The 20,696-nt window shown below is 31.6% G+C and overlaps 1 protein-coding gene across 1 annotated transcript in view; it reads right to left on the bottom strand.

The window, feature by feature from the left end:
• Nucleotides 1–20,696, bottom strand: part of LOC125075322 (ATP-binding cassette sub-family C member 4-like) — a 36,418-nt gene that overhangs the window by 7,062 nt on the left and 8,660 nt on the right. Inside the window, exons 3-18 of the mRNA XM_047687053.1 lie at nt 20,343–20,550; nt 19,670–19,895; nt 19,058–19,214; nt 18,335–18,584; nt 17,590–17,841; nt 16,086–16,253; nt 11,761–11,898; nt 10,742–10,909; nt 7,386–7,523; nt 6,559–6,643; nt 5,740–5,872; nt 4,909–5,217; nt 3,355–3,544; nt 2,783–2,919; nt 953–1,093; nt 156–259 (exon numbers count right to left, since the gene is read on the bottom strand). Of these exons, the coding sequence (XP_047543009.1) occupies nt 156–259; nt 953–1,093; nt 2,783–2,919; nt 3,355–3,544; nt 4,909–5,217; nt 5,740–5,872; nt 6,559–6,643; nt 7,386–7,523; nt 10,742–10,909; nt 11,761–11,898; nt 16,086–16,253; nt 17,590–17,841; nt 18,335–18,584; nt 19,058–19,214; nt 19,670–19,895; nt 20,343–20,550 (2,804 nt within the window). The remainder of the gene's footprint in view (nt 1–155; nt 260–952; nt 1,094–2,782; nt 2,920–3,354; nt 3,545–4,908; nt 5,218–5,739; nt 5,873–6,558; nt 6,644–7,385; nt 7,524–10,741; nt 10,910–11,760; nt 11,899–16,085; nt 16,254–17,589; nt 17,842–18,334; nt 18,585–19,057; nt 19,215–19,669; nt 19,896–20,342; nt 20,551–20,696) is intronic.

The following is a 20,696-nucleotide window of genomic DNA, read 5'->3' as shown; positions in this document are numbered from 1 at the left end:
GATGGCGATAGATAAGGGATTCGGTATGATTCACTGGGTTACCTCGTTGTTGTAATATAAATAAAATAGTAAAAGTAAATTAAAGTTTCTTTTGAAAATGGTCATTGACCTTAAATTACAGCTAAATAATTGAAATGATAAAATAATGATATTACCGTCATCTAATAGTAAGAACGTGTAGGCGACTATCACGACATACAATGCTGAGATAAGACTCAACCATATCGAGAATGCCGTGTTTGTTATGAGGGTCAAGTACCTGGAACAGACAATATTTTTTTATTGACTTCGCAAAAATAAAATAAATTGTGTATTAAATACTGTTTAATGATCATAACATATATATCTCTTTAGGGTTGAATATAGGCTATATATTTATTGCGTAATAATTTAAAGGAAACATATATAAATAAATATATTTTTAAAATGGGGGTGAGTAGGCTTTTCTTATTTTTTTAATATTTAGGGGAGAGGGGTTAAAAACTAATAAAAATCGTCTTACATAATAAATTAATGGCCCCCATACGAACGAGTTTTCTTTCACAAGAAATTGAAGCAATGTTAAAAAAAACTTAGGATTTACCCATATTGGACAAATCGGAACAAGTGCTTCATTAATTACAGAAGGGTTATATACCTACCGGCTATATTTATTAGTTACAAAGTATAGCTTTGGCATTAAACTCAAATCCATTCCAATTTAGTTCTATCAAACAATAAAATTACATTCCGAATATACTTAGCTACTTTTTATTTCATTTGAATAAAAATAATATGGGATCGAACCAAAGGAAACGACCAAGCGAAATTAAAATTACACGCTTATTGGTCGTTTACAGAGATCGATCATCTGTAAAGCTCAGACCACACTTGAGTTTGAAGCCAAAGCCGAAGTAGGTATGTTTATTTTAATATTGTCGCTCGGCAGCAGAAGTGCATTAGGCTGACTCACCAGGCCGCGGTGTGTACGTCCTGCTTGTCGTCGAACTGCGCGCGCAGCAAGTCCTGCGCCCCGCACGCGCGCACCGTGCCCAGCCCCGCCATGGTGGCCGACACGTGCGAGAATACCGGACTGCGCGACACGCCCTCGATCCTGAACAACATGAGTGCTCGTGAGTTGTTTTACGTTGAGCACATCGATCGCGACCTCTATCAACGATTGTCGGCTCGCTGATTTTAAACAGAGACAATCATGTTCATAGTGATCACTTTACTAGAGCGTAACTTGTTTCTAGTTCGGTTTCAAAATTTAAACACGTTCTACATATTACAAACTTATTTTTTACTGATTTAGACGGCCCAATTTACCTATAGAGGTTAATAAAACAGAAAAGTGATACAGAAATCGATCTGAATCGTTTCTGTATGTAGTAACAGGGTTATCTTGCTGCGAGCATGTTCAATCCGTTATCAGAAGTATTCATATTTAAAACGAGATTTTGAGACTTGTTTTAATGAGAAAATACAATATTGAGTTGGGGATTTACTATAATTAAATAGTGCAAATATTATAAGTGTGCCGCTGTGAGTAATTCTTCCCAGACAACGGCGCATGCACTGTGATTGTGAAACTGTAAATACATATCAATGGAGAGTGTAAAATTTTACAGATAACAAAATCTTATTGACAATAATAATATTTTTCCGATTAAAGTATTAAATTTTATAACAGTAATTTAATCAAATATTTTTGTATTAAATATTATCAATGCAGAAATACATGACAAAAAAATGACGAATAAAGCACATAACGATATCGAAGTGATTTCCCGCGTGTACCAAACCTTTACTAAGCTTTCATCAGTTAAAATCACATGTTTTAATCACGGTGTCACAGTTCCTACAATATCCTACAGAGATTGAGGAAGACAGACTTATACCACCTGAAGTGGTCACCACCGCCCTTAGACATTTTTACTGTCAGCAATATTAACCATACCTTACATTACCAATGCGCCACCAACCTAGGAAACTAAGATGGTCTATCCCTTGGGCCTAAAGTTACGCTGGTTGACTCATTCTTCAAACCGGAACACTACCCTAAAGTAAGTAATTTACTAAGTACTACCCGGACGGTCCTGCACAAAGCCTTAACGCCAAGTAAAGGAATTTAACAAAATGTTTCTATGAAAACGAGTGTCTACAAAAATAGCAGATTTATAATATTTGCAGCGTGATATATCATATTTGCTATACAAATAAACCTTGATAAATCTAAATTAGCTTTTCGATGACAATGAACTGATAAAAATATAAATCGAGACGCGACAAAACAGCTGAATAATAAAAAGACTATTTGCCGTTATAAATAAAATAAAGCGTACAATTTTTTTTCAAAAAAAAACCGGGTAGTAGTGTTTTATCATAAATAAAATTTCATCTCATGAAATAAAATATATTATTGTACTCAACAACATACGGCCTGTTCCAATGGAAGTAGGAAAAAAGGTAAACAAACCTTAGATTTACGTATTTCATACGATTTGCTAATTACTCAGCTATGTTGTGTAGTGCACAAAGAGTTAATGATTAATGTATTCTTATTGACAATACAACACTATTGCACTTAACCACTTATTTCCACTTTAATTTTACTTCCAAAATTCCGACAACAATTTCGTCGACGTTCAAAACGCCATGTTTTCGCAAATCCATAGTGAATATCATAGATTAATCAAGCTTAGCCAATGTTATCGCGACCATTTGCTGTCAAATGTAGTTTATTTATCTGTTTTCCTGTTATGGTTAGAATAGAGTATTGGTATCGATAATTTTCACTAACCTTTTAATAGCCTGTGCTGTGGACAGGTAAATTATAGTCCATAGATACATGAAAACACCACAGAAGAGTGTCGTGAGCAGCATATAAGGATTAACAATGGCAACCATTACTAATATCCCGAACATCACCATGAACACCTATATTAAAAAAAAAAAAAAATTATACAGATTAGTATAATAATTAAAAAGCTCCTTTAATAGTTCAACGGTATGATGTCTCAATTTCGATCACAGCAGTTATTCCGAAGACTAGACTATACTAAGCACCTGCGTACGTAAAAACAAGATCACTCTCTATTCCTTTTATCACATAATCAGATTTGATGGAAAATCTACGGCTTCACATGCTGACTGCCAACTTCCTGACTACAGTGCAGTAGTTACCTACTAAGAATTACTCGACAGAAAAATCCAATAACTTTTTAGGCCTGAACCGGGAACCCAGCGGCTCAGTTTAAAGGTATACTGTAATTTTATGAATGATGCTTTTTATTATTTAATAATTTTATTGTTTGTATTGCGTAGGTTCCCCCGAAAAGAAAAATAAGTAATAAATTTTGCAGATATATATACCTGTATACTATCCAAGTACATTTTAGGTAACATCTCATCAACCACTCCCATATCCTTAGAGAACCTGTTAAGGATACGTCCTGAAGGATTGGTGTCGAAGAAGCGCATCGTCGCCGACATGATGTTACTAAACATCTGATTATGAAGTTTAATCGAACTGCGCATACACACCCAGAGGAACAGCAAGGATCTAAAATAAAATGTGGATTCTGATGTGTAAATATAATATAATTTATCAAAGTTTAATAAAACATGACAATTGACATTTTATACTAGTGGTTCTCAAACTAATAATTCTTGTCCATAAAATTAAGTACACAATTAAAAAACTATTTCTAAGATTCCGTAGCCCTAGCTTGGTGAGTAAGAATCCTACATAACCCACATTCCACACCCCTCCAATGTGCCCGATATAGACAATGAAAAATCCCGGCTTAATAAAAATGGAGGTTCGTATCCTACGCTTACGATACGATTTTAAATTTGCTTTTGATTTTCCATAAAGAAATTTGAAAACAATTACCTTTTTCTCATTGTCTTTTGGTTGTTATAGGTATATAAAGCTATCATATATCGTAAGTACGTACGTCCGTCATGTATCGTAAGTACACTGCCCAAAAAATGTTAAAGTTAAATTTTCCTCGACTTAAATGATTGTAAACTACTAGTTTAGTACTCAGGAAAGTTAAATATTGGAATAACTTTAGAAAATATATTTAGATCTTAAAATACTCGACCATAAGTAAACATACTCATATCATAGCCTACACAGTCCAAGCCAGACAACAGACCAGCATTCTGTAAATTTGTAATGAGACATAAAAAAAATATGTTAAAACCGATATGTCACAGTCGGTACGAATATTTAATTTAAAGACTTAACTTAAATTGTCCCTATTTGCGACGACCTCTTATGTTATCAATAAAATAAAAACATGCAAATTAATGTATTTAAACATTTTCCTAATTCTTTTTATTTCGACCTCTAGACGAACACTGGCGAGAATTACTTCACAAAAATAATAAAAAAAATTTACATAATCAAATACGTAAATAAAAAAATTAAGATATTGATGGCATTCTTAAGTCCTTGACGTTTTAACTAGATATGTGTATGCACAAAAAAATACTGATATACTGAGACAAGTATCTATTTCACAGTCTAGGATGTATTTGATATGTATAGCTATCTCTTTTTGACACCAAAGCTAAGCTAAAACACTATGCGACCGGTGCGACTTCTTTTGCGGCGTCCTCGCCGTAAATAAACAGTATTACATCATGATCTCTTGTAAAATATTTACATCTCTGAGTGACAAACAATTATACCTATACCTATAAAATCGTTTGTTTTGACTGACCAACGCAAAGGCAAAGCTACTGGGTCTAGAAAGCTGTATTTTTTTTTTGTAACGGAATCATCCGTTAAGAAATAATTATTGGTAATTTCAATCTTTGTATTAATTATACCCGCACGAAATCAAGATGCGCATCTAATTATTCATAAAAAAAAATAAACATAAGGTATAAAATTAAAAATAAATCAGTGCTTACCTTCCGGTCGTTAGAATGATACATCCCAAAATAGCGACTGCCCAAATATAAATATAGTACGAGTGATCAAAGGGTTCCTCGTTTAATGCAATGTTTTGTATCGTTATTGCTGTCTTCATCATAGTGCCGATGACTGTTAGGTTTGGATTCATGGTGCTCGTAGATACTAAGTTATCAAGAGGCGATGTAACATTTGTTTCCAGAATATCATCGTAACTTAACGAGCTATTGCTCGTAGAATTTGAATCGCCGCTACCAATGTCAGCCATGAGATCATCTCTTGTGCGTCTCAGTTCAACATCATTCATCCTGAAATTATATGCTGGTAAAGACACTTAATGGAATTCATAATAATGAATGCGTTCTAACAACTTAACAATTCAATATTTAGACTACGTTAAGCTGCCCATTTTAAAATGTCATTGTTAAATGGTTTGTCTAACACCTGTGTGGCATACTATAGTATTATCGAGGTTATGTCTCTTGTGCATAGTACACTGGCTCACTCAACCAAAGCTCAGCCATAATGCACTTTGCATTTGCATCGATATTCGGTGATAGAACAGTCGATACGTCCATGCAATATAAATGTGGTCGATATTGTTGGCACGTGAAGATTTTCTTGATAAGATTATTCGTGGGAACATTGTTATCAACATAGACTAGAGTTAATCAATATATTTTTTCACGTCCATGTCTCCGTTTTTTCTCGAATCTTACATTTAAATATCGACAGGCTTTTGTTCGGGATCGGGATCGAGACCTCTAGAAAAATACGTCTACATAAAATAATAATTATTTAAGTGATAAATAAAAAACAAAAAACAATACCAGTGTGTGAGCCAAAGATCGCCAGCTGATGTGATGATTTGGGCTAGGAGGATTGATATCATGGTAGAAATTAGAAGGGACCAGTTCCCGCCCGCTCGGAAGTATTTCGTGTATACCGACCCTGATACACGCCCTACGAACAAACATTGATGATTAATGAGTAGGTTAGGGTAAAAATCGAGATAAGGTGTGATAACATAATACTAACTATCATTGCCATTACGATTTCTTGAAAATTTATCAATACAAACTCTTTAAATTGTTGTTGATGTTTTTTTTAAACTTTGGTATATAAATGAACAAACCTGCTTTTGATTGCCCACATAGAAGTAAAGAAAATGATTAAAGCTTCAATAACACGACAATTATGTAATCGTCGTCTCAGCGACGTGCCACGCAGTTTGATCATATGAGTTAGAGTATAATTAAACAACACGGAGACAACATACTACGACCAGCTATTATTTAAGTGACCTAGTGTTGAATCACATGGGTAATCTAAAAACACGTGACTTCTGTGTGGGAACGAGATGAATATATATTAAATATATATAGATATATACTTTTTTACTTTTGAATGCATTATCTGATTACCCGTTAGTAAAGTAACATTAAGTTATGACATAAGTCACGATTACATACATTTTATGAACCATAGACTTCGTTGATGGTTGACGGACTGACTTTTTAAAATCTTAATAAACATTAGTAATTACTAATGTTAAATATTTATACTTATATAAGCACTTGCTTATATAAGTATAAATATATAATGAATTTAATTATTACTTAAATTAAAATAAATGAGTGTAATAAAACCTTGTTCTATTAATTCAGCGCTTTCTTGTTGTTCGTCTTCCTCTTCTGGCGAGGCTTCCGCTGTCGTGCTGTGGCTTGTCCGAGACTAAATTTGAAATTAAAAAAAATATGTAATATCAATTTTATTTTCAACAGCCCCAAGAATTTACAAAACTATATATTTTTGGTTAGATAGTATATTCTCATAACATTTTGAATACGAAAGTTAAAGTTTCTTTTTTCATTCAACAACAAATCCATATACAATATATCCCCTCAACCCCTCAACCGATGCCACTGAAATTTTGTAAATTCATTTTTTATTTACCACCCCTAAAAGTGTATAATCCTTCTTGTTCTGACTGTTAAATAAACAATGAATATTAATTATTATACAACAAATATTAACTATACTAGCTTATAACAATAGTTCGCGTATAGAGTAAAATATACACAGATACTTTTTTAGTACCTAATAGATTATATCCATTACAATGTATTTAATTACGACTGCGTGCTGTTGCACAATACGATGACGTCATAACGTCTTCAAACTTATTGATTTTGCAAAGTATATTTCGTTTCGTATTATTACCAAATAATATTACAATTTATACCACAGATGTCGATGATTTAAGTATTGTCAAATATACATTTCACGGGCCACGAGACCGTTCGAGTGAGAACAAACAAACTTACTTTCCCATTATTAATATTTACTATCTTTTCGTCCATATTTTGGGACATCAGTTAAACTGAGTCTGAGACAAAACGAGGGAATACATTTCAATTACGGAATTTAAATGTTATTCCAAATTTGCGAGGAACAGATAATAATAAATAATTACTTGAACTGAAATACTCCGTTGCCGAACTTGTACGCGATTCTCTTCAAGCGGTGCGGGTTGATCTTCATCTTCAAGCAGTTCTTCGAATAATGGGCTCTTTGACACTTCTTCGAAACTGCCTTGAGTTTCTATTTCACCCTGTATAAATAGAAATACTTATTATCCATAAACTTTATAATTTAAATAAGACTTTTGTATTTTTATTATTATGACCATAAAAATATTAAATAAAATGTACGCAGCATTATAAGACTTATATTAAATTTTACGAAAACGTTTAAATAGTTTATTAACGTGGTCAGACAATTTTTTAATAAATCAAGCCATTTTTAATTGTGATTTAAAAGACGCTCTAACAACTTTTATTTCTTGTAAATATCGAGTGAGAAATCTTCATTTGAAGACAGTTACAGTTAGTTAGAATGCACACTAATAGTCAATGAAACTAAAATCTTGAACTGATTATTTTTGGTTAAGTATTTCTGAACTTCTTAGGTCTAGTAGCTAGCTTATATATCTTAAGATATATAGCCTAGTCTGGAGTAATGGGTTCGAGTCAGGGAGTGGGTGGGCCAATAAAGTTATTGATTTAATTTGTCAAGAAATTCTCAGAAGCAGTCTGAGAATTGGAGGATAGCAGTGTGTATATAAAATACAAAGCTATCTGTCTAATACCCGCATTATCATACCAAACGATAGTTAGTAATTTATCTTTGTAAACATAGGTTTTATCTTTAAAACGATTAAAGATCTTTATTAATAAGATTACATTATCTGATCAAACATATTAAAGCAATCTTTGTATTTATTTAGATGCTCGTATAGCCATGTTCCTCGTAGATAATATCTACGTTCCTGCAGACGTTACATAAGATAACTTACGTATTTATTTATAGTTTTTTAAACAAAGTAAGGTTTTAAAATATTGAATGTCATATTTGGAAGAAAAATATAATCACGTATGAGTAAATTTTATTTACTCATGGTCTCCGGAATGTAGCCATATACATTACAATCGATGAAGGAGTGGAGTTCAACAAAAGTAAAAATTACAATTAACATTTACCGGGAGAATTTCTAATAGCTCAATATTGTGCACCATAATTAATTCTTAACTATTATATCTTTATTGAACCAAATATTATATCTAATGCTATCGTATCAATTTAATGTCAAAGATGTTTATTGGTGTTTTAGCCTCCTGTGATTGGAATCGATTACAACTGTAAATAATGTTTTTGTTATATTTTGTCGAGATTTCGTCGATTTAAGCACGACATACATACTGATATATATATAAAAACTATCGATCTAATATAATATTTACAGCGGTTTCTAGGTTATCGAGTACTGAGATATTAGTTGATAACATTGTATATCTATAGGAGTGCTAACGGTGAGTGTTTTATTTATGTAAATACATGAAATGAATATCAAGTACGTAAGTGTTGGTCGCTATTACGTCAATATAGGATGATATGTAAAAAATTGACAAAAATTGTTGCTATAGAGCAACGCAAACGTAAAATATAGCTTTACAATTTATCACATTAATAATAAAATGCATTACATTACATGACATGATAAATTTTGTATAGGCGATATTTTCTATCTGTTAATTTTATAGTTTATTTATTCATAACTATCATATTCGAGTAACCTTGCTTAATTAAGTAAAAAACGAATAAGTGTTATACAATACTTGTTTCAAGGTTTATTTACAAAATAATACTACAATATTAAATCATCATATACAATACAAGAAATACAACCTTATTTCTTGTATTATTCTTTTTTATAGTGTTGTATTTGACAGCTGTCAATTTGTTGAGTCGACTCTGCTCGTAATAGTAATTATTTTTAAATTTAAAATAAAAAGACATGGTTAAAATATGCTAGAGTATGTTGGGTTTGACTCAAATATATCGACATTGGCCCTTGATTATCGATAGTACAATTGGTAATCGAGTGAATCATTACATTTTTACCGTCAAAGGTTTATTTTTATTATATTATTATATTCGGATACAAACTCAGGATATCTTATAACTTTAACTGTTCCCATAAGCACAATATTATATTGTAGAATAGAGTTATAAGATTAAAATAATCCGGTATATCATAAAAGTTTGTAATTTATAATTATAGTAGAGTAGCGATGCTCAAAACAAACTAATCAGAATCGATTCGAATAAACTGATTAACGAAAATATAATAAATTAAATCACAATTTGAATCAAGCCTTCCTAAGGCATGCACTTTGTAAGAAACAGCAATTATAATTCAATATTATGACGATTTTAATGCGATATTAACTCCGATGTTCTGATGAGATACGCATAAAGCAAACATCAATTATTTTCTTTATAAAAATTCTATACTTATGTCGTTTTTGAACTGATAACTTCTTATTTAAACAGCTTCGTTGTGCAACGCTTTACGGCACCAGTCTGTCTGGTATCCCTTTCTCTTCGCATGTGGCAGCGGTAGGCAGGCTCCTTATCTCTCACTCTAACCCACAGCGCTAGCCGTATTTCGGACGGACGCTATTCTCAAGTTAAACAATTTCAATATTAAATAGTTCAACTTAAATCAGTTTAAGTTATCACTTCTGTCGGCCGTCCTGAGACGCACACGTATTTTAACTACTAGACAATTTTGGATCACGTCCTTTCGATAGTATATAATCTTGTCATATCTATTCATTCGGTCAGATTAAATTAGTATGTTTTTAATTTAAATATGCTTACCTAATCTTTAACATATATCATTATATATACAGTGACATACAACGAAACAAATATTTAAATATGTCTAGATACCTACTTAAAATTTTGTCACAACTGCGATATCAGTCAATGTTAAAAAAATATAAAATTAGTTATCGAACTCCGATTGCAAACGACCAGATTAAGAGTGTCACCCATACACACACTACGCACATACTGACAATCCAAGCCTGTTGAACAACGAACCACGCCAAACAAACCATGAACCACGTATATTTATAAATAAAACAAATCGTATTCAAGCTCATTGTTCTGGTACAGTCACAATCAGTTTTTTTTTTATGTTAACCTGTGTGCATATTTTGATGCTTAACCTGAAATTCAATCGTTAACGTTTATGCGTTAACATAAAATGACCAATTTATTTATTTAGTTTTTAGGCTGTCTCGGAGAAAAAAATTAAGATAAGTGTCTTCCAGCCTGAATTTCGGCGATGATGGCTGAAATATTATAGTACGGAAGTGTGAGGGTTATATATATGGGCACCTCACTCTATTCCCATTAGAGTGATATCATAATCACTCGACCAAAGAAGAAAATATTGATTATTAAATGTTATTTACTTACATTCCGCAATATGATAACTTTGTCCGCAGCCTTAAGGTGATGCAACTGGTGGGTAATAAGAATTCTCGTAGAGTGCCGCAGTAGCCCCATGATGCATTCAGATACTAAGTGTTTGCCGACATGCGTGTCAACAGCTGATAGCGGATCATCCAGGAGATAAATGTCTGCCTGTGTAGGTGGGAATTAGGCATTGTGAAAACTTGCTATAATTAAATGACAAATATTGATAAATGATAAAATGTAGACGCGAACGGAAACTGCTTATTCATATTTAGAATGGTTTATTGTATCGTAAATTATGTAATAGCGTCATATTATTTAGTGAAGGCTACGTATAAATCATCAATCTCAAATGAAGATGCATTTGTGATATTATGTCTAATTTGATTTGTCTCTGCAACGTGATCGTGATAATTTGTCACAATTTTTTTTTTTTATGTTTTTGACGTTCTTCGTTCTGAAACTTTTGTTTCATATATTCCAAAAACTTTTCTTTTTTTTACATATAAATCAAATAGATATTCAAATTATCGCTTGATCCATACATGCCATACATTGTTTTAATCATATTTTTAACTTTATCTTTTGAATATTGTAATCAAATACACATGATGGAATCGGATGAATGGAATTCGGTAGTAGCATTTTTTTCTTCGATAACAGGTGTTAACAATGTTTTGCTTCATTCAAGGCATTCTCATGTGCATTGTCTACCTTTTTCTGTTGAACTGAGAAAAGGCCGACTACGTTATGTTTTCATCTCAGTGTGTTTTTTTTCCATCAAGACACGATATTGTTTAAACTTGCATTAAACTTTAAAAATACAACATTTATTGTATATGTAATTATAATGTTTTAAGAAGTTAGTTTACATATTTGGAAATTGTATTTCGAACAAACACTCATTTTGCAAATACGATTAAGATACAAGCTAAATTTTCTTTAAGTAATTCTATGGCAGCATATTGGCTGTTGTCAGTCAAACTTTGGCATTATGTGGAAATATATAATGTACTAACATTTCTGTAACATGCTCGAGCGAGTCCGATACGTGCACGCTGCCCTCCGCTGAGACTTATTCCGCGTTCTCCAACCAGCGTCGCGTCACCTGATGGTAGTTGTTCGAAATCCCTTATGAGAGCGCATGCCGTCACGACCTGTAAATAAATATTGTTATATTTTTGGAAACTGTGAACATAGTTAGGTAACCTAAGTTAGATCCAAATACATTTAAAAAAATACAGTGTACAGTGTGTACGTACACGCCAGTGCCACGGAAAGCACGACATATACCTGAACCTTTTCCGGTGGTGTCGGATTCGCTAAAATTTATAAAGAAGAGATTATTTTTGTTGTAACTATTCACGAATGAAATACTCTAATAATAATTTCATTCCATATTTTGCTCATTTACAGAAGCGGATTTACCGATTGTCATAGTTTCAACATTCTATACAAAGTTTCACATCAAAATTATTCGTCTTTGGTGAATTGATGGAGATGGCGATGAATTGAAAAAAAAACTTTAAATACTGTCTTTATTTTATTAACATAAGCCTAAATATAGATTTCCATATTTTTACCATCAGAAATGATGAATTTCAAAACAAACTAAAACCACCTACATTTCATAAGAAATTCCTGTGCAAAATTTCATACCGTTAAACCCTCCACAAAACAAGAAAATTTTTCAGTTTATTGTTTGTACAATACGGTTATATCTTATTCTTATCAATTACACCGTGACGTCTCTAGTTTCACCGAAAAATATATCGGGATTTGTCATGTCCATGCAAGTCATAAATCATAACTGTCGCCTTAAATGTTTGTCATTCTACGTTTCTATTTTTGTCTTTTGTCGCTTATGACCACGTAATGTTTTCGTTACGCGCAGTAGACACATTGTATTGCTATTGTTAAATTGAAGATTTTTAAATTGAAGTTCGTAGCAAGTCATTGTATCTAATTTCAGAATAAAAGGTTGTAACTTTTCGTATTTAAAATATAGTAAATTTAATCGTGAGTTAAAATTTTCCTAGTATTTTTGTAAATATTCTATTCGACAATGCTATGGCAGACCCTAATTATTTTCCCTAATTATAACTATACAGCCTATCTTATCCTATCCTATCCTACAGCCCTTTTTAAGTTTATGGTTTAGATGTATTCAAAAAAGGAGAAGAAGAAGAGAATATCATTATGAAACCTATATCGTTTTTAAAACTTCTGTTACCTTTTGCGTTGATGCCTAAGCAGTACTCATCGAAATAATATCAGCGTGAGAAAAGTTCGTCTATATATGTACTTTTCCATATTGTATCGTCTTGTAGTATATCGCAAAGTCACGAAGATTATTGCTTGAAAGGTCTAAAATCGTTATCTATATCGAAATTTCACTCCTCGGTGTTCAATTGAAGTGTGGTGGCGCAAGCGAAGCTCATCGCGATAAAACCTCTTGACGCGCGAGATATTACCGACAGCGGAGCGAAGTGCTTCGTTCAAAACCATTAAGTCTTTGCTAAGGTTTGGCTAATCATGAGAACGCGAATATGTATTCGAAATATACTTAAATCGTCGAGCGTAATTTTATTAAGCATATTTGATAAATATTCGAAAGTTAAATAATCTTTCAGGCTTCGTAATTATTATTAAAATCATATAAAAAATGATATAGACACCTTCCCCTTATCATAATACAATCTAATAGAATAGTGCCGGTATAAAAAACATACATCGTTTGCATCAATTATAATATTAAGGTGTGAAACATTTTTAACAATGAAAACCTGAACCGAAGTTACCTTAACCCATGTAACGGCTAACAAGAAGTGCAACTACCCCAAGTCTTTGTTCAATGTGTTTAGTATTTACAAAGCGATGTCTTTGTTTATAATTTGAAGATAAATGGATGACTATAGCCAAGTTCATATTTAAAAGTAGTAAATTATTTATTAATGGTAATAATACGAGTCAACAAATTAATTTATATTATGGTAATAAAATAGTACTATAAGCTTTTATTTTAAATTCAGTTTTAGAATCAATACTTCAACAGACCTACAGTTAGTAGTTAGTTAAAAAAAAAAGTTATTTAAATTAACTGCAAACATGCAGAGCTTTAGATCCAAATAATATGTATTGAAAAAAAAAAAAAAAGTTTAAAAAGTGTAATAATATTATAAATAAAAAAATACCTTTGGATTTCAATCATACGATCGCGTAAAATTTATTTATTTTAAATTTAGAATATGATGAATCTAGCCTCATGTTGTTTTGATTTGTTCAAAACACAGATGATGTTTATTTTACATTGTCATACGTGTTATTTTTCCTTTCTCGTATCGATTGTACTAATTTTGTAACTTTAGTCATTAAAGAACTTCATATCATATTAAGCTCACACAAAACAAAATATTCCGCATGTATTTAAAACTTTAGTTCGGCTTTATATCCTCTGTATAAGAAAAAAAATCGTTAGCAAAAATTTGAACACTATAAATATATAAATTAAATCAGTGCTCTTAAACTCTACTCGCACTTCCACCCGGCAAGTGATACCGTATTGCCGATGACCGATGGCTCTTGACTCACGATAACAAACCTCATGCTATCGAGTAAATATTTCATACATACCTACTACCGAGTACCTATTGTCGATCGCATACTTTACAAATTCATACTATTGAGTGTTTCCCAGGCTGTGATTAGAAAATCATTACCTTATGTTATAATAAAGGAACATAATCATTTATACTTGTCACGTCAAGTAGTCTAAATATAAAGCAAGTAAACTGCGAAGTGCAGCTATTTATTTCTACATAGTATAAAACAATGTCGCTTCCCGCCGTCTTTTAAACCTCGCAACGGATTTTAATGCGGTTTTATCATAAACAGAGTCCTTCAAGAGAAAAATATAATAGATATTATAGCACAAAATATCTCCCTACCTAATTTTTCTTTTAATCTTTATTCTTCAATCGAAAAAATGTATATAGACCATTACTCTACCCGTGTGAAGCAGCGACGGGTATTTAGTATAATAATATGACATATAAAACCTCCGAAACGCGCTGCATCTTCTGATATATGTTTTATGTATTTAATAGTTTTATCAGTTACATATTATAAAAAAAACCATTACATTTTTTTGAAGATACATTTTGACTTAAGTTTTAGCGCTACTGTCTGCGAATGCATATTAGGGATACGTGGTTAGCTTTATAAGGAATCGGATATGATGTCATTAATGTAACGTCAAAAACTTTAATAGTATAGCTGTAACTCCAATATTAAAGCATTTTAGTATTATATCATGTTTGGTATAATTGTTACAAGAGTTGCGGAAATAATATATACAAATTTATACTTTTGGTATAAAGCTGGTTTGAACTGAAAGGAACGATTAGGCTTATATGGCGAAATGATTGTACAACGTTTAATAATAATTTCTATTAAATCTGTTTAAGCGATAGATATATATATATATATATATATATATATATATATATATGTATATATTGTAACTAACAGCATGTGTGAGATTTATATTTGTAATTATTTTCACAGACGATTAATCTCTTAGAAGTGTACCTTAGCCTTAACATGTCTACTTCCTAACACTAAAGGCAAATAAAAAAGTAATGGTACACACTCAAGTATGACGAATTTAATTGAATATTCGTTTTACTTACAAGAGTTAGTATTCTGTTCATTGTCGTTTAATATAATTAATCAAATATTCTTATCCGAAAATGTTGTGCAATCATACGTAACTTTTAAACTAAGGTCACGAGTTCATGTCCGGCCAAGCGTGACTGAATTATTTCGAATATATATATGCGGTTCGTATGTACAGTTCACATCATTCTAAGCGAGTTAAATAGGTCAGGAAACCTATACGTCTCGTAAAAAAAACACAACCAAATTGTAAGAGATACTTACAAACTTTTTACATAGTAGGTATCTATAAATCTCTAAATTCTAGAAATAGCACAATTGCCGGATAGTATGCCCAACATTGTTCGTAATTCATTAATATTAACATAATAAACTAGTATCGCCAAATATTTTCATGAATGACTAAAATAATGATTGATAAGTCTTTGTAGTTTGTATATCATTATAAGTTAGTATTAATCATAATTAGTCCAATGGTAGCTACCATTGCCTCGCAGACTATCATTATACTGTTCACAATATTATGTCGATTTATTTGGTTCATACATTTTTGTTGTCACTTAACAGAAATGACTGTATATTTGTTTGAAATATAAAGTTATAAAATACGTAGCCAACTATTGTATTAGAATATTTTATAAAGGATAGAGAAATAGCTATATGTTACCTTCTTATATCTCATGCGGTCGTAAGGCAAACCGAACAATATGTTCTGCCTGACGGTGGCCACAAAGAGCCACGGTTCTTGGCTCGCGTACGCCAGCCGCGCTCCGCCGAGAGATACGCTGCCATTAGCCGGCTGCAGCTCTCCCAAAATCACTTGTAGAAGAGACGACTGGATAAACAGAAAAATATATATTTTTTTAATTTTATAATAGAAAATAAATAAATGTAAAAAAATTCTAAATATGTCCTATATAGCGAGCCTATTACGATAACTTAAAAGATAAGATAATTAAAAAAGATAATTAGCATAGGTTGATCTAAGAATAAAGCTAAATAAGTATTTATATTTAGGTATATAATATAAAGAGTACCTATTTTTTCCATTTTTAAAGTAAATGCCGTTGATAATGCTCCTGTTCCAAGACAACTAATGTTTTTATCATGAAATTTAAATGAACATGAATATAATTTAATTTTACATTAATTATTAACATATAGTTGATAAAAAATTGCGAATTTATTTTAATCAATGTTAACGTACCCGTTGTGAATGTTACGATGACTTTGAACGGCAATTTTTTATTAACTCATGTAGCAAATATATTGCGAAATTATCTGTGCCCTGTTGGCACAACTAAAAGACATTAAATTAAAAAAATACCTATAAAATAAGTGTTGGTTTTTACTCGATAATTTTGACTAGAAAGCATTCACATGTAGTATACTATATATACTACTTATGTATGATTTTTCGTTCACGTAGCAAGTTCAAGGTCGGTCTCCTAAGGTCTAAATTTAGATGTCGCAACAAAACACTTGAGGAATGGAGCGTAAAAAGTCAGTATAAATCGTAATCGCGATAATATTAAGTACCAAAATTTAAGCAGGTAAATAAATATTAAAATAACCAAATAATATTTACACTCCATTTATAACCTATATGTTCCATTAATTTAAATAGTATATCTAAAATATATTAACATCTTCACGAATCAAATAGGAAAGTGCACGTTGCATATTAACACGAGGACAATATCCTCATGTTAATATGCAACGTGTAAATACTAATTATATATTAGCTACTATTTATTAGAACTATATATACTATATATTAGAACTATTTTATATATTAGCGTCAATAGCGCAACAGTTTACGATTGACCCCTTAGGCTATTGTCATCCCCACTCCTAGTACAAGATTTACGATTATGTTTAGGAGTAAATATAAATATTAATAATTCCTTAAAATGTGGCTACTATATATAAATATTTATACTATTAGATGTGCCCTCATTTTGTTAAGACGCTATGCAAAGTAAACCTATACAAGACGGTGCCTAGCAATGATCGGGTGACTTTTTTGTCCCGACATCGCGCAGACCAGATCTTCGTTTGCTGAGTATACGTGAGCTTGGTATTGGCGCAAAATGCATAAATATTTATAGAAATCTGTAATATTGAAATGAAGATGACATGGACAGAAATAAAAAAAAAGTTATACTGACTTTGCCTGATCCAACTAAGCCAGCCACTCCAATGAACTCGCCGGGCTGTGCCGTTAGCGATATATTCCTGAGCGTGTGTACGATGGGGTTGGCTTGCCAGCTCGCGTTCACATTCGAAATGACTAAGCCTGTAGGTTTCAATTTCGTGTTTGTATTTTCTTTCTCTTTATCTATTCCATTGCTTAAAACATTAGCGATTATGCCATTTGATTTAGGTTCGTCTGGTTCCAATTCTTCGAGAGTCAAAAATTCCTAAAACGTTTTTATTTAATCATTTACTACATTCAAACATCATTATAAGTATTGTGTATATTTATATCTTACGTTTTCATCGATTATATGTTATTACAGTCTGTTCTAACTACAAGAGGAGTAAAGATAAATAAACAACTTTGACATTGAATTGAAGCGATATCTTGTATAAAATATCTGATATTCCCAATGGATTCGTGGAAACATGGCGTTTTCAATGTCGATGAAGTTGCTATCGAAATTTTGGAAGTAAAATTAAACTGGATATAATTGAAATGAAAGTGTTGTTATAAATAGGTATATAATAATCTTTATAGTGTCTTTATAGTGTATAATTTATCAGATTAATTAGAAAATGGAATATGCAATGGAACATGACAATTTAATTAATCTTCACTCCTTTTATTGATAAAGTCTTTAGGTAGTGATAGAACCGCTAATGCTAACTTAATAAACTTAGTAGAAAAAGAAGGAAAATATCGTAATAAAATACCTCAAGACGTCTTATAGACACTTTAGATTCAGCTAGAAACGCCAGCGCCATAGGAAAGAATATGTTACAAGCCAGTTGTAACAAATTATAATATTGAACGAGAGAAAATGTAATGCCAGCACGTATTTCACCCCCTGCGACCACAAAGGCAACGACTGCTGCGAAGAGAATGAACCGCTCCGTGAACACGCTGAGGGCTGTCGAGAAGCCCTTAATGTAGGACGTCCTTAATATGAACTTTACTTCGTATCTGAAATATATAAGATGTTTTAAACGATACTCGGTTATTTATTTTGAATACATTTCATTTTCGAATTAAAAACTCTATGAATATGCATGTTTCGTACATTTTTTTGGGTACTCTTGTTTCTTGTCTACAATTGCTTATTGATAACAACACTAAAGCTGACAAATAAAGGAGAAAACGCACTGAAGCTTTTGGTCTTTGCCTATTTTTATGAAAGTAGTTTAAATACAAACGATTTTAAAATCGAGAAAGTTAAAATAAAGAAAAAACAAATAATCAAACTACATATAATAACAAAAAATGTATTTTAATATGAAATTTTCTGTACGTATATATTTAATAATGTTTGCTGGATGACTCATTGGCATTAAGGTTGATATCATTATGCAAAGTGAAATGGCTACTGATATACTGAGTAATTTATTCAAATCATATTCATTTTCAGTATACCTAATGTAATTAGACTTTTTACATACTTGCGCAATTTATCCACCAGTTTCTCGAAAGGTTTTTCCCATGCATACATTTTTATTACTTGCACCCCATTAACAAGTTCACTCATAACCTTAACCCTTTCGTCTGTACGTTTTGCTATCTTCCCTCTTAAGGCACCTTGACGACTAGATAAATACGCTAAAAACAAACACCATCAAATCCATTTATCAGATAAAGTTATTTGTGTAATTCCATAAATCTATGATTCTTGAATATATAAGATGTTCGTGACTAACAGTAAACATCGAAGTTATTGAATAGAGCCATTACCTCAAATTACTATTATCATAAGTTTAACTTTATCAATATAAAACCTAATTACGGTAATGACTGAGGCAACGAACTTTAATTTATAAAACACGTTATAGTAGTTCTGTATCGTACATATTCTTGTTACTGGTTGATAACGCACGAATTACTGGTACTACAATGGTAAAGTTTATCATTTTTAAACACATTTTTTTTAAAACATTTTTTTTTTTAACTTTTTAAATTTATTGATTAAATGATTGTAGGTTACTTAGCGGTGTTATGTTATCTGGATAAATTAAAAATGACCTTGATAACAAATATTATAAGCTCAAGTTAAATACCTTGAACAACTACAGTTTGTAGGAATATGACCGCAAGGGCAGCCAATGTTGCCCAGCCGATGTGCTGCCAGACCAGGTAAGAAACAACTGGAACCACTATTGGCATAACCCAAATATAATTCAAAAATAAAGCGGCTATATCGAAACGGTTAACATCGTTCGACATTAAGTTTATTACTTGTCCCGGCTCTGTTTTACTTAAGCCGATCCGGTTTAGCTTCAAGATCTAAAAAAGGGAAAAATAAAACACATATTCAATACAGGCTGTTGAACCGTTCCGAGTTTTGCAGCAGTTTCAAATAATATCACCACTGTTTCAAAATAAACTCCTATGTGTTAAAATGTTCGAGTATTAATCCGAAAGGAACATTTCGATTGAAATATGTAGATCTTACAAACGTACAAATAGAGTTTAACAAGACGCGGCCCGAAAAATAGAACGATTTTTGCTATAATTTGTTGTGTTTATTTCATATTAATTTTCAACTCCCTTTGGGAACTATGAGTATATCCAATTTTTTAAATATCAACATGTTTAGCTCTTTTTACCTACATTATATTCATTAGCATTAGGAAATAAATAAACTTGTAATTATTACTATAACAACAATAAGGAAAAATTGATTACAATAATAGGTTACTGGTGAAGGTTCTAATACTATAAAATACTAACCTTTCTATATAACATTGAACAAGCAGCTATTCTCACTCTCATCCCAATAGAGCCTTGAGCTAAAGTTAGGTGGTTCAACATCAATGCGGTAATTATCGTCAAAACATTCATTGCGAAATTATAAATATGAGCATTCCTATACGTTTCTGGAGTTTTATCTCCGGAAAAGTATTCTATGAATAAAGCTAGACAATAAGGTACCATCGGCCTAAAAAGAAGATTTATAAATTTATAAAACATTAAATTAACAAAAAATGAATTCTTATATGACGGGAGTTATTCCCGATCGAAAATTGAGAATTTCGTACATTTTTAAGGTCGGTTGAAAATTGAACAAACTGTTCTAGTGGGACT

The sequence above is a fragment of the Vanessa atalanta genome, chromosome 2 (assembly GCF_905147765.1).
Source record: "Vanessa atalanta chromosome 2, ilVanAtal1.2, whole genome shotgun sequence".
In the NCBI taxonomy this organism is placed as follows: domain Eukaryota; kingdom Metazoa; phylum Arthropoda; class Insecta; order Lepidoptera; family Nymphalidae; genus Vanessa; species Vanessa atalanta.
The sequence above is the reverse complement of the archived record's forward strand: the minus strand, read 5'-3'. Positions and strand labels throughout refer to the sequence as shown.